This window comes from Papio anubis, chromosome 16 (genome assembly GCF_008728515.1).
Source record: "Papio anubis isolate 15944 chromosome 16, Panubis1.0, whole genome shotgun sequence".
Lineage (NCBI taxonomy): Eukaryota > Metazoa > Chordata > Mammalia > Primates > Cercopithecidae > Papio > Papio anubis.
In genome coordinates this window covers 73,127,054-73,152,041 of record NC_044991.1, presented here as the reverse complement: position 1 = coordinate 73,152,041, position 24,988 = coordinate 73,127,054, and the positions used below count along the sequence as shown (strand labels likewise).

Sequence of the window (24,988 nt, the reverse complement as noted above, 5' to 3'; positions counted from 1 at the left end):
AAGCATTAACTTCCTCCATTTCCCCGACCCCTGCCATCCGTACTTGGCTCCTGAGTCCCCTTCACTGGATGTGATTTTGGACCAGCCCTTCCCATACCCACACCTCAGTTTCCCTATCTGTACAACAATAATTATACATTCCCTTCCCAACAAAACACATCAAACCTAACGGACAGAGATCGACTAGGCTGCAGAAGCGCGCTAAGTAACAGGTCATGAGTCAAGTAAAATGACTGACAACAAAAACTCCTCTTTTGCCAAGCCAAAGCCACCCGCAGCCACCGCTCTTCAAGGCTGTTGTAGGATGGGCGCGGCCAAGCCATCGGGAGCCACGCCCCAAGAGAGCTGGGCCCGCATTCACCGCGCCCAACCCTGCGGCCCAGGAAGGGACCCAGAATGACGTCACAACCACTCCTATGTAACACTCCGCCAGGAGATAAAGTAGTCCCCAACCCATAGTGGGCCCCATGCCAAATACTAGCCGACGTATAAAATCTCAGAGTCTCTTCAGACCCGATTATGGTTTTGAGGCCTCGGAGCGACCTTCCGGAACACTGAAAATGTGTCTTTCCCGGGGCCAGCGGGAGAAGTAGTTCCGGCCTACAATAGGCCGATGGGTTCCTCCGCAGCGGGGGAAAGAGGATGGCGACCTCGTCGATGCCGGAGTCAGAGAGGAACGTGGCTACGAAAGCCTCAGGTGAGCTTCGGGTAGAGTCAGGCGGCCCCACCGTACCCTGCCGTGGAGTGAGGTCACACTGCGAGGTTACCCGGAGGCGAGTTCCCGGGCCGGCGGGGCTGTCCGAACAGGGCCCCGGGGTCCCAGGCCCTTTAGTCGCTCTCGCACTTGCCTGAGCGGAAACCCGGCGCCACCACAAGATGGCGTCGGGCCTGGAGCACAGGCAGCGCCGGGGACAGCCCCAAGTCGCCAGGCCCCGAGACCGTCGCTGTCAGCCCCCTCCACAGGGGAACCCGGGGGGAGCGAACCACTGACCCAGGGGGCCAGCGGGCTGTACCACCGACCCTGCAACCCGGGGGGACGCGGGGGCTGAAGGGCTGAACCACGGAGCCCGGATAGGACTCACAGAGAGAAACGCTCCACGAGAATCGTGGGGGCGAGGGAAAGGGTCAAGATTACCAGCCATTGACCACCCTCACGGGAAGGGCCTTAGCCTGGGAAGCACAGCTTCTCCGTCAAGTTTGTCCCGAGCTCCCCTCGCAATACACCAGGAAGCCCCGCCCCGTCGGAGACTCAGTTTTTGCATCTGCAAAATGGGCGCAGGGGTGCAGCTGGGTGGGCTGCGGTTGCCGGGGCTGGGGAGATGGCCCACTTGTTCCAGCCACGGTCACCTCTCTTCGCAGAGTGAAGTCCCCAGACCCTACGCCACGCTGTCAGGCAGCCCGCTGATCCGATGGAGGAGAACGAGGTGGAGAGCAGCAGCGACGCGGCCCCTGGGCCTGGCCGGCCCGAGGAGCCCTCTGAGAGCGGCCTGGATGTGGGCACCTCGGAAGCCGTGTCGGCCGACAGCAGCGACGCCGCGGCCGCCCCGGGGCAGGCAGAGGCCGATGACTCTGGCGTGGGGCAAAGCTCGGACCGCGGCAGCCGCTCTCAGGTATAGACCGGGCTGGACGGCGTGGGTGGAGGCAAGGACCGCGAGCATCAGTGCCTGACAGCCAAGAGGAAACAGCAAGGCTTGTTTGTAGCTAATACTTGGTGTTTCTGGTTTACTGTGAGCCAGGCACCAAGCCAAGCCCCTAAAATGGGGGCTTCATACCTTCTAAGACACATACCATTTTTCTCCACATCTTATAGAAAAGGATGCCGAGGTACCTACCGAGTGCAGAGAGAGCCAGGATTCAAATCTAGGCTGTGGTCTTAGCTACTATAGTACCCACAGCCCTCACACTTTGAGAGGCAGATGTCTAGGCCAGGCGTGGTAGCTCGTTGCCTGTAATCCCAGCACTTTGGAAGACTGAGGTGGGAGGATCACTGGAGCCCAGGAGTTGGAGACCAGCTTGGGCAACATAGCGAGACCTCATCTCTACCGAAAAAAACAAAAAAAAAAGGGCAGGTGTCCTGGGTTAAGACCGGGTCCTGCCTCCAGTTTACTGGGAGACCTCTTTGAGCCTCAGTCTCCTGGCTAAAGTAGAGCAGAAATACTTGCTTTCAAAGGTGCTTGTGAGCTCCCACCAGACATCCTCTTGCAAACATTTTGTAAACCGTCTCCTCCTGGCTGTGCCACTTCCAAACCGTGTGATCTTGAGCAAGCTACCCAACATCTAGCTCTGTTTCCTCATCTGTAAAGTGGGAATGGTAAATAGACCTGCCTTATAGAGTTTTTGTGAGGATGAAATAAATTAACGTATGCAAAGCTAATAATTAAAACAGTGCTCAGCACATTGTAAGCACTCAATACATGTATTAGCCATTCTTATCTGCAAGATAATGATCATATTCAGTATATCACGTGATAGAAGTGCACAGCAGTGGTCATCACTTTGGGGTCCTGGGGTTTCATTAGTTCAGCAGAGATGGGGGCCTACCATGTGCTCAGCATGTGCTGGGCCCTGGAGATACAGCAGGGGAAAAGACAAGTTTGTTCCAGGCCCTTGTGGAGGGCACAGTCTGGCAGGGAGGCTGTTACAAGGCACGATGAACCCCACAGTGGTGTGGTGCTGGGGACACAGGCAGCTGCAGCACTGAGGGTGAAGAAGTCCTGACTTGGCCTCAAAGTCAGCATTGACTTCCTAGAAGAGGTACTAGCTAAATGGTGGTGAGAAGGCTGGGTAAGATTTAGCCATAGGGTGATGCTGGGAAGAGTTTCAGGCAGAGGGAATAATTTATGCAAAAGCCCAATGACAATAGCTCCCCCTGGCTGTGGTGTAGACCCTGGCTGTGGCTTAGGAGTCCCTTCCCTTATTTTGGGGTATCCCGTGATGAGATCCAGGGACCCTGTGACTTTTTCCTGGGGGGACTCTGTGATTGGAGGGCCTCTGTCACTGGTCCTCAGTGGGGCTGAGGGCATGAGTGGCTCCACTGACCATGTCCTTGGGCCAGAGAGCTCTGTCTAGCAGGTGGGAGTTAGCAGGCTGCCCTGCCCCGTACCCTGCTGCTAAACTTCTTACCTCCCTGTTTCATGCCCCTCAGGAGGAGGTATCCGAGAGCAGCTCGAGCGCAGACCCCCTGCCTAATGGCTACCTCCCTGATTCATCATCTGTGTCCCATGGGCCAGTGGCAGGGGTGACAGGCGGTCCCCCAGCACTTGTGCACTCTAGTGCACTCCCAGACCCCAACATGCTGGTATCCGACTGCACAGCTTCCTCCTCGGACCTGGGCTCAGCCATCGACAAGATCATCGAGTCCACCATCGGGCCCGACCTCATCCAGAGTGAGTCAGGCAGTGGAGCCCCACAGGGGTTTCCCTGCAGTGTCCTGCAGCCAGCTGTGCCCACCCTAGCTGCATGAACTCAGGCAAATTACTTTCCCATGCGGAATGTGCAGAGTGGAAACAGTCACCCCTGTCTCACGGTGGTAAATGAGGATTTAATGAGACAACACGATAAGGTTCTCAGCATAGCGCCTGGCACACGACAGACTCTCATCTCAATAAATAATATAAACTGTTATTGCTTACCTTGTGCCCAGGACTGTTCTAAACTTTACATACAGTAGCTCATTTAATCCTCCTAATAACCCCAAAAGGTAAAGAATGTTATGTTCACAGTCCACATGAAAAATATGAGGCACTGAGGACATACATAAGTTACCCACTGTCACCAGCAAGCAGTGTGGGGTGTCGGGCCATGAGCTCAGACAGTCTGACTCAAGAGCCGTGTCACCCAGGCTGGAGAGCAGTGGTGCAATCATAGTGCGCTGCAACCTCAGACTCTTGGGCTCAAGGGATTCTCTGCCTCGGCCGCCAGGGTAGCTGGGATTACAGGTGCACACCACCTTTTTGCTGGGTTGGCCAGGCTTTTCTTGAACTTCTGAGTTCAAGCACTTCTCCTGCCTCATCCTCCCAAAGTATTGGGATTACAGGCATGAGCCATGACACATGGTGCTGTACCCACTTTTTGTTAATGATATTTATAGAGACTATAGTACCTCAAAAAGCCCTAGGATAGTCTGGGAAGCTAGCCCTAAGAAAGTGGTGCAGGAGCTCGTCCTTTACTTTGAGAAGTTTGGAGAGGAAGGAGGACTTTTCAGGTTTGGTGGTCAAAGCCTGGGCAGCTGGTGTAGCTGTGGCATCTTGTGTAAGTGTGGGCCAGCTGCTGAGTCAGCTTGTCACACTAGACCTCCAGACAGCCCTGCCAAGGAAGTCAGCTGAGGCTCAGGGGGCGACACAGCTGGTTTGCAGTCACACATGGGAGCCAGAATGAGTGTGGACCAGCCCTGCTCACAGACCAAAGTGGGGCCCATGGGGCTGGGCCTGTTGCTGGGAACCCCTCCCCAGGAGGTGTGACCCTTCCCCAACTCTGCCCAGGCTGCATCACTGTGACCAGTGCCGAGGATGGCGGGGCCGAGACCACGAGGTACCTGATCCTGCAGGGCCCAGATGATGGTAAGACCCCGGGTGCCAGAATCAGGGAAGACCTGCAGTGGGCAGGGGGATAGATGAGGACAGGCTCTGCTGCGGATTTCCTCTGTGGCCCTGGCAGGGTATCCACGGCTCTGGGTCTCAGTTTTCCTACTGACTGGGTGGCCTCTGGTGGGGAATTTGGTTCTGCACTCCCTGGGTCTGCCTAGGAGGGGTAGCTACAGCTCACGGCCAGTGCTGCCCTCCATGTAACCGCCCACCAATTGCCTCACCTACCCCTAGGAGCCCCCATGACATCACCAATGTCCAGTTCCACCTTGGCCCACAGCCTGGCAGCCATTGAGGCCCTGGCAGATGGCCCCACATCCACATCCACATGCCTGGAGCCACCTGAGGAGGCACAGGGTGGGCCCAGCTCCCCGGTGCAGCTGCCTCCAGCCTCTGGTGCTGAAGAACCAGACCTGCAGAGCCTGGAGGCCATGATGGAGGTGGTGGTGGTGCAGCAGTTCAAGTGCAAGATGTGCCAGTACCGGAGCAGCACCAAGGCCACACTGCTGCGCCACATGCGGGAGCGCCACTTCCGTCCAGGTGCCTCAGTAGCAGCCTACCTGCTTGGACTGCATGGGTGGGGGTGGGGTGCTGGGAGCCAGACATGGCAAGCTTGTCTTACCCTCCCCCCACCCCCAGTAGCAGCAGCCACAGCAGCATCTGGTAAAAAAGGACGTCTACGGAAGTGGAGCACCTCCACCAAGACCCAAGAGGAAGAGGGACCGGAGGAGGAGGACGATGACGACATTGTAGACGCTGGAGCCATTGATGACCTGGAGGGTAGGCACCATGGTTTCTAGGCCTGCCATCCCTACGCCCATCTAGACATACTCACTGAGCTTTCACTTGGAGGGCCAGTAAAGGGGAACTGGCATAGACATATCCATAGGTCCCTCCAGTATAAGACAGAGGAGGTTGTGCTCTGGGACCAGGACCTTTGTGTACAGTTGTGCAGGCTGCACACTGGAAAAGAGCACAGGGGGCCCTGTTCACAATTGCACCACAGAAATAGAATACAAATAAAGGTGTGAGAGAAGGTCCTCGCCCTGTTGCTCAGGCTGGAATGTAGCATCATGATTGTTGCTTACTGTTACCTTGAATTCCTGAGCTCAAGCCATCTTCCCATCTCAGCCTCCCGAGTAGCTAGGGCTGCAGGTGCCTGCCAGCATGCCTGGCTAATTTTTTAGTTTTTGTGGAAACGGGGTCGCCCAACCTGGACTACATGGCGAAACCCCATCTCTATGAAAAATGCAAAAATTAGGCCGGAGTGGTATGTGCCTGTAGTCTCAGTTACTTGGGAGGATCACTTGAGCCCAGGAGGTCAAGACTGCAGTGAACTGTAATTGTGCCACTGCACTCCAGCCTGGGCGACAGAGCGAGACCCTGTCTTAAAAAAACGAAAAAAAGAAATACTGGGCGTGGTGGTTCACGCCTGTAATCCCAGCACTTTGGGAGGCTGAGGCGGCGGATCACATGAGGTCAGGAGTTCAAGACCAGCCTAGCCAACATGGTGAAACCCCGTCTTTACTAAAAATACAAAAAATTAGGTGGGTGTGGTGGTGGGCACCTGTAATCCCAACTACTTGGGAAGCCGAGGCAGGATAATCACTTGAACCTGGGAGGTGGAGTTTGCAGTGAGTCGAGATCGAGCCACTGCACTCCAGCCTGGGTGACAGAGCAAGACTCCGTCTCAAAAAAAAAAAAAAAAAGAAAGAAAAATAAATTGTCTTTTTTTTTGAGACGGAGTCTTGCTCTGTCGCCCAGGCTGGAGTGCAGTGACCGGATCTCAGCTCACTGCAAGCTCCGCCTCCCGGGTTCACGCCATTCTCCTGCCTCAGCCTCCCGAGTAGCTGGGACTATAGGCGCCCGCCACCTTGCCCCGCTAGTTTGTTGTATTTTTTAGTAGAGACGGGGTTTCACCGTGTTAGCCAGGATGCCCGTCTCGGACTCCCAAAGTGCTGGGATTACAGGCTTGAGCCACCGCGCCCAGCCAAGAAATTGTCTTGCTGAGTTGCCCAGGCTGGTCTCAAACTCCTGTCCTCAAACAGTCCTCCCACCTCAGCCTTCCAAAGCACTGGGATTACAGGTGTGAGCTGCTGTGCCTGGCCCTAAAATATTTCAGTATGCTGTCATTATAACAATTAGTGTTTTGGCCGGGCACGGTGGCTCACGCCTGTAAGCCCAGCACTTTGGGAGGCTGAGGCAGACGGATCACGAGGTCAGGAGATCGAGACCATCCTGGCTAACACAGTGAAACCCCATCTCTGCTAAAAATGCAATAAATAAATAAATAAATAAAATTGTTGGTGAGTTTTTTAATACCAATTTTTTGAAATTCATTATTTTACACTTAATTATATCTCAGTTTGGACTAGGCATATTTCAAGGGCTCAATAGCTACATAACGGCCGGTGGCAGCTGTTTTGGATAGGGCCGCCGTAGAGTTTGTGGACTTTAATGTTTATTTAAACTTTTTTCTAACTGGCTGTACACTGTCTGGAGGAAGGGGTGCCTTTTCCCTATTCACATGAAGGTGCTTTATGAGCTAGTGGTAGGTGCCAGGAAGGGTAGAGAAAGAACTTCAGGGGCTCAGGGCAGGAACGCCAAGTCAGCCAGAGGAGACCAGGAGGGCTTTCTGGAGGAAGCATCACTGTGGGCTCAGAGGAGGAGTGTACACAGGGGTGGGGAAGTGAGCTGGGAAGGGGGTTAGGGCTGAAAGGGCAGGTCCTGCCACTGTTCACCAACTTTACTGTCCCCCACAGAGGATAGCGACTATAATCCAGCTGAGGATGAGCCCCGAGGCCGGCAGCTTCGGCTCCAGCGCCCCACCCCCAGTACCCCAAGGCCCCGAAGGAGACCTGGCCGGCCCCGGAAGCTGCCCCGCCTGGAGATCTCAGACCTCCCAGATGGTGAGGTTTGGTCTTGGGAGGGGCTCGTGTGGGTGGGTCAGGAGTGGCCTCACTCCCTGCTTGTCTCTGTGGAGTTCTGGGGATTGAGTGTGCCCTGCAGGGCAGCTGTCTCAAACCAGGTCACCTGCAGGCCTCCTGGGAAAGGGGAAAGCCCTCAAAGACTCAAGCTCAAGAAACCTTGACTCAGGAATCTATCTCAGCTTTATGGAAATGCCTTTCACCACAATTTGTCATAGCAAAAGAGAAATTTGGGTCTTTATCACTGAATAAGATAAATTTTAAATATGACTGAAATAAGAAGAGAGAAGTCAGTCTGAGGCCTGGGACTATCAGAGGAGCCCTGGTTCAGAGCATTAATGGCTGGGGGACAGGAAGGACCCAGCCATGGTGTGAGCACCAGCTCTGCCGCCTGCAGTCTGTGTGACTTGGAGCTTAAATCTCCAGTCCCTTTATTTATGCATGGAGGTTATAGCAGCATGCTTATTAGGATTGCTTAAGGGTTAAATACACACAAAAGAGTACAATGGCAGCTGTTTATGGTTGGAGAATTGTTGTATTATTACTATTATTTGTTTTTGAGACGGAGTTTCACTGTTGCCCAGGCTGGAGTGCAGTGTCATGATCTCGGCTCACTGCAACCCTCGCCTCCCAAGTTCAAGCGATTCTCGTACCTCAGCCTTGAGTAGCTGGGATTACAGGCGCCCATCACCACACCAGCTAATTTTTTAGTAGAGACAGGGTTTCACCATATTGGCCAGGCTGGTCTCAAACTCCTGACCTCAGGTGATCCGCCCACCTCAGCCTTCTAAAGTGCTGGGATTACAGGTGTGAGCCACCGCACCTGGCCTATTTTATTCTTTAGTTTCTATTTCAAAAAGGCCTTTTTACTGAGGCATATATGTACGGAAAGTTACACATATTCTGCCTAGGTCAATGAGTTTTCACAAGGTGCACACATCTGTGTAACCAAGCACCTGTATAACCCAGTCAAGAAACAGAATGTTACCTGCATTGTCTGTATTGTTAATTTTTCTAGTACATATTTAATATTTAAATACTGTCGATGTTTTTGAAGAGGTAACAGATTTAGATCGTCCAAACTTCAAATGGTTTGCAAGCACGGAAGTCACGTCTTCTCCCTCCTTCCCTCCCATCAGCCCTCGCCAGCTGCCTGACCTCCCTAGGGAATGCCAGTGTTAAAGCACTGCTGTTGCTTTCCAAGCCTTAGAATGTTCTGTGAAGTCACCAAAGCTGCCATTCTGGCCTCCCTTGGATAAATGGGGCAAATGAGACTCCGGGAAAGGAATGGCTTTGCCTGTGGGTGCACAGCACATCAGTGACAGCTGTGCCTGGAACCCAGGTCTCCTGACTAGAAAGTCCCAGCTCTCGCCGCTGCTCTAATCCAGGCCAGGTCCTACCATGCTGACAGAATGTCGGCTGTTGGGCGGTAGGATCCACGCTGCCCTCTAACCAAAGGCTGTCTGTGTCATGTGACTCGATGCACCCATCAGTGGTCTGTGATGATTGGGTAGGAGGATATTTTGGCTGGCCTCTGGCCCACTTGTCCACGTCTGTCCTGGTGTGTCAGTGGCTGGCTTGTGACCTGGCATGTCCATGGCAGGTGTGGAAGGAGAGCCTCTAGTGAGTTCCCAGAGTGGACAGAGCCCTCCAGAGCCACAGGATCCCGAGGCTCCCAGCTCCTCAGGCCCAGGACACCTGGTGGCCATGGGCAAGGCAAGCAGGACCCCTGTGGAAGCTGGTGTGAGCCAGTCAGATGCAGAGAACGCAGCTCCCTCCTGCCCGGATGAGCATGACACTCCACCCCGGCGCCGAGGTCGACCTTCCAGGCGCTTCCTAGGCAAGAAATACCGCAAGTATGTGGAGCAGAGGTGAGGGTGGGGCAGGTGTGTGGTTAAGCCACCAACCCCACCAGACCTTTCCCCAACACCCTCTTCCTGCAGGTACTATTACAAGTCGCCCAAACCGCTTTTGAGGCCCTTCCTGTGCCGCATCTGTGGTTCTCGCTTTCTGTCCCACGAGGACCTGCGCTTCCACGTCAACTCCCATGAGGCTGGCGATCCCCAGCTCTTCAAGTGCCTGCAGTGCAGCTATCGTTCCCGCCGCTGGTCCTCTCTCAAGGTGCGGGAGCCAAAGAGGCTTGGGGCTTATGGGAGGGTGAAGAAGGCAAGCAAAGGCCAGCTGGTGCCACTGAGGGAGAATGGAGTCACAGAGCATCCTGGCTCACCATCCTGCTGCTCTTCAGGATGCGTGTCTGGCTCATTGGTGCACTGAAGAACGCTCAGCTCCTCAGAGCCTGCAGGAATGTGGGGAGGTGCTGGGAAGGCTGCAGCGGGCAGTTTTGCAGGCAGCACAGTGCACAGCGGCAGCATATCTTCGCCACCACAGACGCCGTAAAACTGTTTTCATCTGATTCCATGTGTTAGAAAGATTTCCAGCAGATGGCAGTCATGTGTCTCAAGAAAAGCGTTCCTTTTAGGCCAGGAGCAGTGGCTCACGCCTGTAATCCCAGCACTTTGGGAGGCTGAGGCGGGTGGATCACCTGAGGTCGGGAGTTTGATACCAGCCTGGCCAACATGCAGGAACCCCGTCTCTACTAAAAATAGAAAATTAGCTGGGTATGGTGGTGCATGCCTGTAATCCCAACTACTCGGGATGCTGAGGCAGGAGAATCGCTTGAACCTGGGAGGCAGAGGTTGCAGTGAGCCAAGATCCACACCACTGCACTCCAGCCTGGGCAACAAGAGCGGGGGGAAAAAAAACAAACCACGGTTCCTTTTTCTCCTTAACGCAAGCTACCACGTGGCCTGCAGCAGCCCTGAGCCTTTTATGCAGTAACTGGATAATTAAATCCTTGTTGCAGCCCAGTGAAGTCGTAGGTGTCCATAGTCCCATTTTACTGACCCAGGAAACCGTGGCTCGGCCTGGCCAATGTGCAAGTTGGCAGCTGTGGGAGAGGGAACTTTCAGGCATGGTGGTCAGAACGAGCCCCTGTGCTCTGTGCACGCTGTGCTTGGGGCTGTTCTCTGGGTTCTGCAGAGAGGATGTCCTGTGACACAGTGGGAGAGGTGGAGGCTGTGGCGCCATGCTGCCTGCCTTCAGCTCCAAGCTCTGCCATCACAAGATGCCTCCACCCTGAGACTTAGATTCCTCTGTCAAGTTGTGAGCCAGCACGGAGTGGGTGCTCTCGCTGGGGAGAGTCCCCGGGCCTTCCTAGGCTTTGACCCTTGCATCGGGGTGTGTTGTCCACACACCTGTGTTCTGTGAGCTGCTCCTGCGGCAACCCTAAGGCTGTGGCCACAGGTGTGGTAGGGACGGGGATGGGAGAGGAGGCCAAGCCCCAGCCCACTATCCTTTTGTTTGTCTCCCAGGAGCACATGTTCAACCACGTGGGCAGCAAGCCCTACAAGTGTGATGAGTGCAGCTACACCAGTGTCTACCGGAAGGACGTCATTCGGCACGCCGCTGTGCACAGCCGAGACCGGTCAGTATGGGGGTGGGAGGGACCTGGGTGAGAGACGCCAGGTGGAGTGGGGCAGTGGAGGCCCAGGATAACCATGGTTCCCACTTACCGCACTGCTGCTCTGAGCCAGCCCTATTTGCTGCACACTACAGGCATGAGCAGAAAGGCAGTTCACCCCAGATCATTTGGCTTAGAACAGGACAGTACCAGGACCTTGAGGTCCCCAGCTCAGCCTCTTACCTCTTGTGAGCTTTAGTTTCTCATCAAATGGGGGCAATTGTTGAGGGGATTGAAGGAAATTATGTACCTAAAGAAGTTGAGTAAATGATCCAAGATCTTCTGGACTCCAGATCCTCCTCATCTCTCACAGGACTGAGAGTGCACCTGAGAGAGAGAAACAAAAGTTCTTAGGCACCTAATGATTGCTCACAGGATTATAAGTCGATCTGGAGCTTCAGGTAGGAGTTCGCTTCATGAGAGGTGGTGTGTGAGCAGAGGTTGGAGACAGATCCCCTGGGACAGCTCCAGCTGTGTGTGTGGAAAAGCCAGCCCAAGATGCTTTGAGGTTTCTTTTTTTAAAATGAAAAGAAAAAAGGGGGGTTCTGTGGCCAGGTAAGATTAGTGTAGGATCACCAGCTTGCAGAGCTGTTCAACACCTCTTTCCTGCCGAATTTCTTTTTTTTTTTTTTGAGACGGAGTCTTGCTCTGTCGCCCAGGCTGGGGTGCAGTGGCCGGATCTCAGCTCACTGCAAGCTCCACCTCCCGGGTTTACACCACTCTGCTGCTTCAGCCTCCCAAGTAGCTGGGACTACAGGTGCCCGCCACCTCGCCCACCTAGTTTTTTGTATTTTTTAGTAGAGACGGGGTTTCACCGCGTTAGCCAGGATGGTCTCGATCTCCTGACCTCGTGATCCGCCCGTCTCGGCCTCCCAAAGTGCTGGGATTACAGGCTTGAGCCACCGCGCCCAGCCTCCTGCCGAATTTCTTAGAGCTTTTATTGACTGACTGACAGAGTCTCACTCTGTCACCTAGTCTGGAGTGGAGTGGCACAATTACAGCTCACTGCAGCCTCGGCCTCCCAGGCTTAAGCGATCTTCCGGCTTAAGCGATCTTCCTGCTTCAGCCTTCCGAGTAACTGGGAACTACAAGTGCTAACCACCACACCCAGCTAATTTTTTATTATTTATTAATTTCTTTTTGTAGAGACAGTGTCTTGCTATGTTGCACAGGCTGGTCTCAAACTCCTGGCCTTAACTGATCCTTAGAGCTTTTAATATGCAAATAACATTTTGTGATTGATAGAAAGAAAGAATGTACCATTTCACAAATATATTTGAGTGCAGAATATGTTGTTTTCAGCGTGCCTCTTAGCATTTTCCCCAGTGAACTCCAGCTGGGGAAGCACTGTTCTAAAAGAAAGGGGCCTTGGCAGGGGGTAGGCTCAGAGCTGAGACTGGGTCTGTTCAGTGTGAGAGGGTCTAAAGAGCGTTTGGGGAAACCCTGGTCTAACTCCTCGGCCTTTTCCCCCCAGGAAGAAGAGGCCAGATCCGGTGAGTCTGGGGTGCTGGCCTGGGAAGGGAGCCTGCCTGGGGGTTGTTTGTGGAGGTGGGGACGAGAGGGGAGGTTTTATCCGCCCTCCTCCCCTTCTTTCTCCATCTGGCCCCTTCTTATGCCTTCCTAGACTCCAAAGCTGAGCTCTTTCCCCTGCCCTGTGTGTGGCCGTGTGTACCCCATGCAGAAAAGACTCACGCAGCACATGAAGACGCACAGCACTGAGAAGCCCCATATGTGTGACAAGGTGGGTGGGAGCCAGGGCTGGGGCTGGGAGGAGGGCCTTCCCTGGGTAATGGAGGGTGATCGCCATCTCACTGCTCTTCACCCCTCACAGTGTGGAAAGTCCTTTAAGAAGCGCTACACCTTCAAAATGCACCTGCTCACACACATCCAGGCTGTTGCCAACCGCAGGTACATCCCCTCGGAGGCCCCTGGGGACGGGAGCAGTCCCCAGCGCATCACTGAGCTTCCCTCCCTCTAACTGCCTCCAGGTTCAAGTGTGAGTTCTGTGAGTTCCTTTGTGAAGACAAGAAGGCACTGCTGAACCACCAGTTGTCCCACGTCAGTGACAAGCCCTTCAAATGCAGCTTTTGTCCCTACCGCACCTTCCGAGAGGACTTCCTGCTGTCCCATGTGGCTGTTAAGCACACAGGTCAGGCTGGTTGCACCCCAGTCCCACTCACCAGCCCTCAGCTCCCTCTGCCCCTGATCAGAGGCTTAGCTCCCATCCTCTTCCCCCTCGGTAGCCACAGAACAGCCCAAGTGCTTGAAGTGTAAAGAGAGTTTCCCATGGGCGTATTTACCCTAACCTGAGCCCAGGTGCCCGCTTGGCCAATTGTTCTCTAGATGGCTCTGGGCCGGTCACTTGCCCTCTTTGAGCCTTCCATATTTATGAAATGGGGGAATCAGAAGTGCCTGCCATATGACTATGATGAAAGTAAGCTCCATTTGTTCCTTGAGCCCTGTGTGTGCTGGCACTGGGGCTGGAGAGGAGGCTCTTCTAGGCCCTGTCTTGGCAGATGAAGCTGCAGAAGCAATGCCATTGGCTTGGCCCACAGAAGCTGCACTGCAAACATTGTTTCTTTGGTGCTTAGCTACCTGGTCAGCACACTAGGGGCGATTAGAGAAAAGGAGCCAGGGGTTCCGTTAGCCAGAGTCCTGTGATGACCCGCAGGAGGAGCTTGTAGTCACATGACCTTGCAAATAGGCATGCACAGGAAGGCTGTTGAGTGCAGAGGGCAGCCTTGATTCATTTCTGTCCTGGGCTACCAGAACAGACAGTGGCATGTGTTCGCCAGCATATGGGAATGAATCTCTGGAAGTGAGTCAGTTGGAGAGATCCTTAGGATCAAGAAAGGATTCCTGGAGGGGGTAGGCCAGGGATGGACAGACTTAAGCTTGCCCCAACATGTGCCTCCAGGGGCCAAGCCCTTCGCCTGTGAGTACTGCCACTTCAGCACACGGCACAAGAAGAACCTACGCCTGCACGTACGGTGCCGACATGCAAGCAGCTTCGAGGAATGGGGGAGGCGCCACCCTGAGGAGCCCCCCTCCCGCCGTCGCCCCTTCTTCTCTCTGCAGCAGATTGAGGAGCTGAAGCAACAGCACAGTGTGGCCCCTGGACCACCTCCCAGCTCCCCAGGACCTCCTGAGGTAAGGTCAGGGCATGGGTCAGGATGACAGAGTGAGGCCGCTTCTCCCAACCCCAGCATCATTTGCACATTGAGGTGCAACAGAATAATACCTGCCTCTTGAGACTGTGGTAAAGACTCGCTGAGTCAAACATATGCGAGCCCTAAGCTTAGAGTAAGGGTGGCTTTCTAGTGCTAGTAATAGAGAATGGAAATACTAGTAACTTAACTGTGACCACAGTTTTTTATTCTGTCTTATACGAGAATTCCACAGGTCAGCAGTCTAGGGCTGGTGTGGTGATTATACAGTCAGAAGGGAATAAGCTCTCCATATCTTTGTCCAGTCATCTTAGGCCTATGACTTTCATCTTTGTAGTTGCCTCATGGTCCGGTATAGCTGCAGGAACATCAGCCTTCCCAGCCACATCCCAGGCAGGAAGCAGGAGGAAGGGATGGGGGAGAGGCAAAAAGGATATCTGCCATCTCTCCATCATTCCTCATGAACTTCACCTGAAGATCGTTGCTTAGTCATGTGGCCACACTTTACCTAGCTGCAAGGGGGGCTGACAAATGTCTTGGAGCTGGGTACATTGCCACCCTGGTGAAAATCAGAGTTCTATTAGCAAGAAGGAAGAGGAGGATGGATTCAGGATAGGTAGCTAGCAGTCTCTGCCATGTGAGCAGACACAGTATCCCCAGAAACATGGACCACATGACATGCTGGTAGATCACAGGCCCTGGAATCACACAGTCATGGGTTCAAGCCCTCACCCTGCTATGTATTAGGAGTGGGATTCTTGGCCAGCCACTTCACCTCTCTGAGCCTTAGTGGGTTCATCTGTAGCACTGAGCTGGTATATTTTGAAAAGTGGTTATGGGCTGGGTGTCCTGGCTCACGCCTGTAATCCCAGCACTTTGGGAGGCTGAGGCGGGTGGATCACTTGAATCAAGAGTTTGAAACCAGCCAACGAACATGGAGAAACCCCATCTCTACTAAAAATATAAAAATCAGCTGGGCCGGGTGGCGGGCACGTGTAATCCCAGCTATTCAGGAGGCTGAGACACAAGAATCACTTGAACCCAGGGGTCAGAGGTTGTAGTGAGCCGAGATTGTGCCATTGTACTCCAGCCTGCATGACAGAGGGAGACTCCGTCTCCAAAAAAAAAAAAAGAAAAGTGGTTATGAAGATAAAACAAGCCAACAGATGTAAAATGTCTGGCAGATCAGAGGCGCTTGGTAAATGGCACTTGAATCTGGGCCGGCCCCTCTCAGGCGTGGGCATATGTCCACCCCATAGATACCCCCAGAGGCGACACCTTTCCAGTCATCTGAGGCTCCCTCACTGCTCTGTCCTGACACCCTGGGCGGCGCCACCATCATCTACCAGCAAGGTGAGCTCTGTGGGAGGACAGGAGCTCTGAGTGGGGCAGGGGCAGGCGTGCTGGTGGTGGCTAGAAGATGGAGAGGGGGTGGTATTGGGTGCCAGTTTTCTAGCACTTTGTCAGGCTTAGATCCCACCCCACCCAGGAGCCGAGGAGTCGACAGCGATGGCCACGCAGACAGCCTTGGATCTTCTGCTGAACATGAGTGCCCAGCGGGAACTGGGGGGCACAGCCCTGCAGGTGAGTTACCTGGGAACCTGTTCCCCTTCCCAGCTTCCGCAGGTACCCAGCCCTGCACTGGACACTGGGACTAGAGGACAACAGTGTATCAGAGCTGCCCCACCCTTGGGAACTCCAGGGAAGTGGAGGAGACAGATCCGCTGAAGTCTGGTGGGCAAATACAGAGAGGAACAGGCTTTGCCAGGGAGGCCACGGGGTCTCCCGTCCATTCTCCGGAATCACTGGTGACCTGCCAGGTGGAACAGTACACACTGGCCCTGTGGCATCTGGGCCCTGTTCTTATTTTGTCTTCCTCCCACCTCTGCAGCCACCATGTGCCTGTGGGTACCCCCACAGGGGTCTGAACTAGCTTTTCCATCCAAAAGAGTGCCCTCATTCCAGGACACCTCCCACAGCCTGCAGACCCCAGGGCTTCCTCCAGATCAGACCATTCTCTTGAGTTCCAGGCGTCTTGGACCTCCCCAAGTTCCGCACCTTTGCCCCTCCCTGCCCCCCACTTCACATCTGGCCTGGTCTCCAAGGCAGAGGGAAGTTTATTAGCCCCTCCTGTTTCTTAGCCTCATGAGAAGATGGAGAGTGTTTTTAAAATGATAAATTCCAGAAATCTTCATAGAGTTTAGTTCATGGCAATTAGGGATGTATAGAAGTTTTACATTTTTAGATAGGAAAGTTTATCAGTCTTTTATAGTTTTGTCTTTGGTGTCATCCCTAGAAAGACTTCAGCTTGTATCCCAAGATTATATAAACATTCATTTATATTTTTTTCTTAGGGTTTATTTTTTTACACTTAAATCTTTCTCCACCTGGAATTTATTTCTGATGTATGCAGAAAGGTAGGGATGGATTTTTTTTCCAGAAGTCATCCGGTGTGGTATCTTCCCCTGTGGTTTGAAGTGTCCTCCTCATATACTAGATTCCCAAATATGTAGGAATCTGTTTCTAGGCTTCAGTTCTGTTCTATTGATTTGTTTCCTGTTCCCATGCCAATCTCATGTGGTAGTTTTTCTGCTTACAAAAGCACATGCTTGTAAAAAACAAAACGGGCCTGGCATGGTAGCTCACGCCTGTAATCCCAGCACTTTGGGAGGCCAAGGTGGGTGGATCACCTGAGGTGAGGAGTTCAAGACCAGCCTGACCAACACGGAGAAACCCCGTCTCTACTAAAAATACAAAATTAGCCGGGTGTGGTGGCACATCTCTGTAATAATCCCAGCCACTCGGGAGGCTGAGGCAGGAGAATCACTTGAACCTGGGAGGCGGAGGTTACAGTGAGCCCAGATTGCACTATTGCACTCCAGCCTGGGCAACAAGAGCAAAACTCCATGTTAAAAAAAAAAAAAAAGAAAGAAACACAGTGAACATTAGAAAATGTTTCAGTAAAAGGTGAAAGTCCTTGGCATTTCTCCCCTCCCCTCAGATACCCAGTAAATGGGTTCAGAAGAATTTCTTCAGGGCTTTGTTCATGCTCATACGAACACCTAGACCTTTGTTCCTTAAAAATTGGGATCACATTATTGCTGCTTCTCAGCGTCATCTTTCACTTAACAGCGTGTGATGCATGGCCTGGCCAGCACCTGCAGTTACCCTCATTCTCCTAAGATCTCCATCTTGCATCTCTGTATCATTCCATCACATGGATGTTCTCAGCTATAGTTTAGTCCTTTATTGGCTGGGGTTCTTTCATTTTATGTTGATTCAAGCAGTGCTTCACTGTACATATATTTTCAGTGCTCATAAACTTTTTTTTTTTTTTTTTGAGATGGAGTCTCACTTTGTCACCCAGGCTGGAGTGAAGTGGCGTGATGTTGGCTCCCTGCAACCTCCGCCTCCTGGGTTCAAATGATTCTCCTGCCTCAGCTGCCTGACTTGCTGGGATTACAGGTGCATGCCACCACACCCGGCTACTTTTTTGCATTTTTAGTAGGGACAGGGTTTCATCATGTTGGCCAGGCTAGTTTCTTTTTTTTTTTTGAGACGGAGTCTGGCTCTGTCACCCGGGCTGGAGTGCAGTGGCCAGATCTCAGCTCACTGCAAGCTCCGCCTCCCGGGTTCCCGCCATTCTCCTGCCTCAGCCTCCCGAGTAGCTGGGACTACAGGCGCCCGCCGCCTCGCCCGGCTAGTTTTTTGTATTTTTTTAGTAGAGACGGGGTTTCACCGTGTTCGCCAGGATGGTCTCGATCTCCTGACCTCGTGATCCGCCCGTCTCGGCCTCCCAAAGTGCTGGGATTACAGGCTTGAGCCACCGCGCCCGGCCGACCAGGCTAGTTTCAAACTCCTGACCTCAAGTGATCTGCCTGCCTTGGCCTCCCAAAGTGCCAGGATTACAGGCGTGAGCAACCGTGCCCAGCCAACATTTTTGTAGTATTTTTAAAAAGCCTCCTACAAGAATTATTAGTGGGTCAGAGGGTATGGTGCGAAGCCTTGTAAAAAGATATGCCGGTATACATGGCCACCAGTAGGGTATATTTTCCCGCATTCATGCCAATACACTGGGTATTATCCATCTTTATAAATCTTTTTTTGGCGGGGTGGGGTGGTGATGGAGTCTCACTCTGTTGCCCAGGCTGGAGTGCAGTGGCGCGATCTCGGGTCACTGCAACCTCTGCCTCCCGGGTTCACACTGTTCTCCTGCCTCAGCCTCCCGAGCAGCTGGGACTACAGGCACCGCTACCAGGCCCGGCTAGTTTTTGTATTTTTAGTAGAGATGGGGTTTCACTGTGTTAGCCAGGATGATCTCAATTTCCTGACCTCATGATCCACCCGCCTCGACCTTCCAAAGTGCTGGGATTACAGGCGTGAGCCAACATGCCAGGCCTGTCTTTATAAATCTTTACCAATCTTACGCCTGTAATCCCAGCACTTTGGGAGGCCGAGGCAGGAGAGCTGCTTGAGTCCAGGAGTTTGAGACCAGCCTGGACAACATGGTGAAACCCTGTCTCTTAAAAAAAAAAAAAAAAAAAAAATTAGCCGGGTGTCACAATGAATGCCTGTAGTACCAGCTACTTGAGAGGCTGAGGTGGGAGGATCGCTTGAGCCCAGCAGGTTGAGGCTGCAGTGAGCTATAATCACACCACTGCACTCCAGCCTGAGCAATACCCAGTCTCAAAGAAAAAAAAAAGTTGTGTGACCGTAAATGATATTGAACTTCTCTCTGTATGTTCAGAGACCATTGTATTCCTTTTCTAAAGCACCCGTTTGTGTCCTGTATGTGTTTTTCTATTGTCATGATTAGAAAAATCTCCCCACCCCAATTCTAAAATACTTACCTACATTTTCTTTTAATATATTTAAAGTTTTATTTATTACATTTTAATCTTCAACCCATTTGAAGCCAGCTATAGAATAAGATGTACACTGGAGCTTTTTTTCTAAGTGTCAGTTATCCCCAGTATTTCTTGACTGCAGCACTATTGGCATGTTGAGGCAGATACTATTGTGTGGTGGGGCAGTTCTGTGCATTATGGGATATTCAGCAGCATCCCTGGCCTCTCCCCACTACATGCCGGTACCATCCCCCTTCTGCTGTGATAAGAAATGTCTCCAGACATTGCCGAATGTTTGTGGGGGGCACAACTGCTCTGCCCTATTCCTGTTGGTCTATTTCCAGTTGCTGAGTGGGATTTGGAAAGCCGGAGTATATTTTAGAAAGAACTTGGATTATTCAAATGAGCGGTGGCAGTACTGGTCTGACTAGAGTGTGTGGGTGCATCTGGGACACTGAGATGGGAGAGGCATCTTGCATACCTGCTTCTCTGCCACAGATGCCTCCCATCCTGCCCCCTGGTGCTGTTGCAGGTGGCCGTGGTGAAGTCGGAGGACGTGGAAGCAGGGTTAGCATCCCCTGGTGGGCAGCCCTCCCCTGAAGGTGCCACTCCACAGGTGGTCACCCTCCATGTGGCAGAGCCGGGGGGCGGTGCGGCAGCCGAGAGCCAGCTAGGCCCTCCTGACCTACCACAGATCACCCTGGCACCTGGTCCATTTGGTGGGACTGGCTACAGTGTCATCACGGCACCCCCTATGGAGGAGGGGACATCAGCTCCTGGCACACCTTACAGGTGAGACCTGCTGCCTGCAAGGCCCCTTTCAGCTTTTTGTAGGTGTGGTCGGTCAGTTCGATTTGGGCCCCACCCAAGCCTAGTTGGCAGGAGGCAAAAATCCCAGTACACATCAAGTGATTGGTGGTGGAGTCTACCCTTCTCAGGAGGTCAGGAGCTACCATTTTTTAGCCACTTACATGTTCCAAGCACTTGGCAGTCATGATGGGACCTAAGCCATTCCCATGAGATCCAGATTTCCCTTGTTTTACAAATGACGAAATGGGCCAGGGAGGTTAAGTGACCAGCCTGAAACCACACACGCAGTAGGTAAGATTTGAACCCTGGTCCCTTTGGTTCCCATGCCAAGTGCTCTTCTTGAGTGATCCCAGGTGTTCTCCAGTTCTGACATTCCAAAGCAGCTCAGGCCTCTTTACCAGCATTGAGGCCTGGCTCCTGCACTTGGCTTCCCTACAATGAATGAGCTTGGGCAGGCATGTTTATGTTCACCAAACTCTTAGGCCATCTGAGGAAGCCCTGAATCCAAGTGCCAAATTGTTCAGCTGGGCTGGGAGTCAGGATCCCCGGGCCCATGCCCTTGGCCAGCACCTGGGCAGCCAGTCTCAGCATTTGCTCTCTACTCTTAGGCAACAGGTCGTTGTTAGCCTTGCCTCCTCCACTAGCTCCTAGTGGTGGATTCACCATTTGCTACTGGTTGGCCTGGTCCCCCTGTCCTGCTCAACTTGGCCAGACTTGGGTTGGACCCCTCTGCCTCACTGTGTGCCCCCCACCTTGCCATGTTTACCAAGGAGGACAAGGATGACCCGTTTTTGAGAAGGACCTATGCTTGAGTTGTAATCATTTACAAGAGAGACGGTAGAGGGTCATTTGGTAACAGGGCAGAGCCACAGTTGAACCCTAGGCCCTTCTGACTTGAGTCCATCTTTGGTGACAGTCATCCCTCAGTTGATGCCTGTTGCTTGGGGAAGGGGGCTCCTGTGGCCCTCCATCTTCTCCTAGAACCTTCTCCGTGCCCACAGCGAGGAACCCTCAGGAGAGGCAGCCCAGACTGTGGTTGTGAGTGACACCCTAAAAGAAGCTGGCACCCACTACATCATGGCTACTGATGGTACCCAGTTGCACCACATTGAGGTGAGGCTTGGGGATGCCAACCACTCCTCTACCTCCCTCCCCTTCTCAGCACCTCATGCTCCCTGTCTCTCCACAGCTCACCGCAGATGGCTCCATCTCCTTCCCAAGTCCAGATGCTCTGGCCTCTGGTGCCAAATGGCCCCTGCTGCAGTGTGGGGGGCTGCCTAGAGATGGCCCTGAGCCTCCATCTCCAGCCAACACCCACCGTGTAGGGGACCCCCCGAGCTCTGCCTCCCCACCTCCTGCAACCAGCAAAGCCCTGGGCCTGGCAGTGCCCCCCTCACCGCCGTGTGCAGCCACTGCAGCATCAAAGAAGTTTTCCTGCAAGATCTGTGCCGAGGCCTTCCCTGGCCGAGCTGAGATGGAGAGTCACAAGCGGGCCCATGCTGGGCCTGGTGCCTTCAAGTGCCCTGACTGCCCCTTCAGTGCCCGCCAGTGGCCTGAGGTCCGGGTAGGTGCTGGCGCTCCTGTGTCTCTGCTGTCATTCATTGGGCCACACATTTGTATAACAAACCTTTAATGAGTGCCCTTTCAAACCAGATCCTTTGCCCCCCTCTGAGTGGATGAGATTGGTCAGAGATGACTCAGCAAGGTCCCAGCTCTCAGGGAGCCTGGTCTGGTAGGGAGGCAAACCAGACACAATGTGACTAATGCCAGACAGTGTTCCGAGTGTGAACCAAGGGTGCAGGGCAGAGAGCAAGTCATTTGAACTTGAGTGTGCTGGGGAAAATGCCACAGAAGGGATGGCCAAGCTGGGCCTCCAAGAGCAAAGGCACAGAGGTGTGAGACAGAGGCATGGCTAGGGAGACTTGAACGTCTAGAACAGGGTTCCCCAACCCCTGGTCCACAGACCAGTAGCCATCTATGGCTTGTCAGGAACCAGGCCACATAGGAGGTGAGCGGCAGGTGGGCAAGCATTAGCCTGAGCTCCACTTCCTGTCACAGCAGCTGCATTAGAGTGTCATAGGAGCACAGCCCCATTGTGAACTGTGCATACAAGGGATCTAGATCACACACTCCTTATAAGAATCTAAGTAGTATCTGATGATCTGAGGTGCAACAGTTTCATCCCAAAACCATCACCCTGCACATGCCGTGAAACAATTATCTCCCATAAAACCAGTCCCTGGTGCCAAAAAGGTTGGGGACCACTTGTCTAGAATACTGAGGGCACAGAAGTTTGAGGTAGTTGGGGAGCCACCATGGAGAAGGCTAGTGGGCAGGTTCATAGCCCAGCTTGGGGCCTCCCTGTTTGCCTGAGGATTTCCAGTTTTCAGATCCAGTCACGCACTGCATCCTCCCCAGAGGTCAGAGAGGGAAGCAGGGCCTAGAGCCCCACCCCTACAGATGCAGAGGTGGAGGCTCCGCCAGGCAGGCCTCAACCCTAGAAAATCAGGGCCTGGGTGGGTCAGGCGCTGTGGCTCATGCCTGTAATGCCAGCACTTTGGGAGGCCAAGGCGGGTGGATCACCTGAGGTCGGGAGTTTGAAACCAGCCTGACTAACATGGAGAAAACCCGTCTCTACTAAAAATACAAAATTAGCCAGGCGTGGTGACACATGCCAGTAATCCCTGCTACTCGGGAGGCTGAGACAGGAGAATCGCTTGAACCCAGGAGGCAGAGGTTGCGGTGAGCTGAGATCACGCCACTGCACTCCACCTCTAGGCGACAAGAGCAAAACTCTGTCTCAAAAAAAAAAAAAAAAAAAAGCCCGATGGGACCTGCACAGGTCCCCTCATCCAACACCTCTAAGTTACAGATGGGTAAACTGAAATTTTCCAATTGACCTAATAATGATGGAACCCATGGCCTTTCACTTTTAGGACACAGCAGCACCAGATGTGGATCTGACTTGGCCTTTCCACCCAGCTTCTTGTTAGTACATAGGATTTTGGTTTTCCGAGGTCCGCTTTGCCTGGTTCCCTGACCAGCTGTCGGCAGGGATCTGGGGATTTGTTGCCATCTGTCCTGACCCAGCTGATGCCCCCAACTCTGCCCTCTGCAGGCGCACATGGCGCAGCACTCAAGCCTGCGGCCCCACCAGTGTAGCCAGTGCAGTTTCGCCTCCAAGAATAAGAAGGACCTGCGGCGGCACATGCTGACTCACACCAAGGAGAAGCCTTTTGCATGCCACCTCTGCGGGCAGCGGTGAGGCCACATACCGATGGGTGGGGACCGCTGGGCATGTATGATGGAGCTAACCTGAGCCACCTTTCATCCCCTTCAGTTTCAACCGTAACGGGCACCTCAAGTTCCATATCCAGCGGCTGCACAGTCCTGATGGGAGGAAGTCAGGAACCCCTACAGCCCGGGCTGCTACCCAGACCCCAACCCAGACCATCATCCTGAACAGTGATGACGAAACACTGGCCACCCTGCACAGTGAGCTGCCCCTGGGGCCACAGGGTGGGCACCAGGGTAGATCCAGAGACTTGGGCCACTGCCCCAAAAGGCACCTCTGGGCACAGTAGAGGCTGGGGCATTGCAGGTTTTCCTGGACCTCACGTGAGCATCCTCTCCTCTCTGCCCAGCTGCACTCCAGTCCAGTCACGGGGTCCTGGGCCCAGAGCGGCTACAGCAGGCACTGGGCCAGGAACATATCATTGTTGCCCAGGAGCAGACAGTGACTAATCAGGTAAGAGTCAGGACTGGGGGCCCTCTGGCTAGTGACAGGCAGGGGTTGGGGTAGAGAAATGAGGCTAGAGCTGGCTTGGTCCTGGCAGGAGGAAGCCACCTACATCCAAGAGATCACCACAGCAGATGGCCAGACCGTACAGCACCTGGTGACCTCCGACAACCAGGTGAGCTGCTAGCTACTGTTGATGCCCTTAGCTGTGACCTACCCTCCCAACCAAAGACCCACCTTGGGGAGGAATGATACTTTCCAAACCACCCCTCCTGGGGTCCATGCTTGCCAACAACTGCATTGTTGCTGGTGGCTATTCCTAGTCTTCCACTCTGCCTTCTTAGCTGAGCTCCTGGAGAACGAGGCCTCAGCACCTGCCTCCTTGCCACCACTGCCACCCTCCCCCCCGCCCACAGGTGCAGTATATCATCTCCCAGGATGGTGTCCAGCACCTGCTCCCCCAGGAATATGTTGTGGTCCCCGAGGGCCATCACATCCAGGTAGACCACACCCTGGGATGAGGGTGGGGTGTGGTGAAGGGCTGCATGACCTCTTCCCAGAATCACAGCTTGGCTTCCTCTCTGCAGGTACAGGAGGGCCAGATCACACACATCCAGTATGAACAAGGAGCCCCGTTCCTTCAGGAGTCCCAGGTAGGGCCCTGGGAGGACAGGGAGACCTGGGGCACAGGCAGGGTTTCTGCAGGCCAGCATCTTATCAGCTTTTCCCCTCCAGATCCAGTATGTGCCTGTGTCCCCAGGCCAGCAGCTTGTCACACAGGCTCAACTTGAGGCTGCAGCACACTCGGCTGTAACAGGTATGGAGCTGGACCCTGAGGAGCACAGGGCTGGGTTTAGACCCAGCTCCTGAGCCTCTAGCTCACCATACTTTCCCCTCCCCTGGCAGCAGTGGCTGATGCTGCCATGGCCCAAGCCCAAGGCCTGTTTGGCACAGAGGAGGCAGTGCCTGAACACATTCAACAGCTGCAGCACCAGGGCATCGAGTACGACGTCATCACCCTGGCCGATGACTGAGCCTTGAGGGCCCGACACAGATCATGGATTTGAGGCCAGCCCTCCCGGGGGTGGGGGGCCACCAGGACTCACCTCCCTCTTCATTTAGTATCTCCAGATACTGGACAGCCAGCATCCTCTCATTCCTAGGGAGCCAGACCTGTGCTGTTGGGGTTAGGGGCAGCCATGGGCCCCGGCCAAGACGTGCTGGGTGCCCCAGCCTGCAGGCAGGCTTTGGGATAGAAATTTATTTTTGTTTGGGTGGACCCACTGGCCTCTCAGTCTCAATAAAGGGACTGGAGTCCAGTCCTGAACAGCTTACTTTGTCTGCTTGCTGCTGCAGCCTGAACCAGGCCAGATCTTTTGAGGTGGAGGCTGTCTG

The 24,988-nt window shown here is 53.6% G+C and overlaps 1 protein-coding gene across 6 annotated transcripts; it reads left to right on the top strand.

Moving 5' to 3' along the window:
* The first annotated feature begins 444 nt into the window (after positions 1-444).
* Positions 445-24,925, top strand: ZNF335 (zinc finger protein 335). Of its 6 annotated transcripts, XM_003904666.5 has the most exons (28): positions 445-697; positions 1,360-1,610; positions 3,146-3,386; positions 4,482-4,559; positions 4,818-5,123; positions 5,223-5,363; positions 7,346-7,492; positions 9,114-9,366; positions 9,454-9,631; positions 10,882-10,994; positions 12,505-12,523; positions 12,655-12,771; positions 12,862-12,938; positions 13,019-13,179; positions 13,948-14,180; positions 15,457-15,550; positions 15,687-15,781; positions 19,577-19,836; positions 20,856-20,967; positions 21,044-21,418; positions 22,973-23,115; positions 23,195-23,349; positions 23,499-23,602; positions 23,691-23,768; positions 24,010-24,093; positions 24,181-24,246; positions 24,329-24,410; positions 24,500-24,627. In XM_003904666.5, the coding sequence occupies exons 2-28, from the start codon at positions 1,410-1,412 to the stop codon at positions 24,625-24,627; spliced, it is 4,041 nt and encodes a 1,346-aa protein (XP_003904715.2). In that variant the 5' UTR covers positions 445-697; positions 1,360-1,409. The 6 variants fall into 6 exon arrangements, 5 of the variants coding, with proteins under 5 accessions (XP_003904715.2, XP_021776686.1, XP_021776685.1 ...); XM_021920994.2 differs by lacking the exon at positions 445-697 and having other exon boundaries at positions 722-1,610; positions 24,503-24,925; XM_021920993.2 differs by lacking the exon at positions 445-697 and having other exon boundaries at positions 723-1,610; positions 5,226-5,363; positions 24,500-24,925.
* Positions 24,926-24,988: the final 63 nt, after the last annotated feature.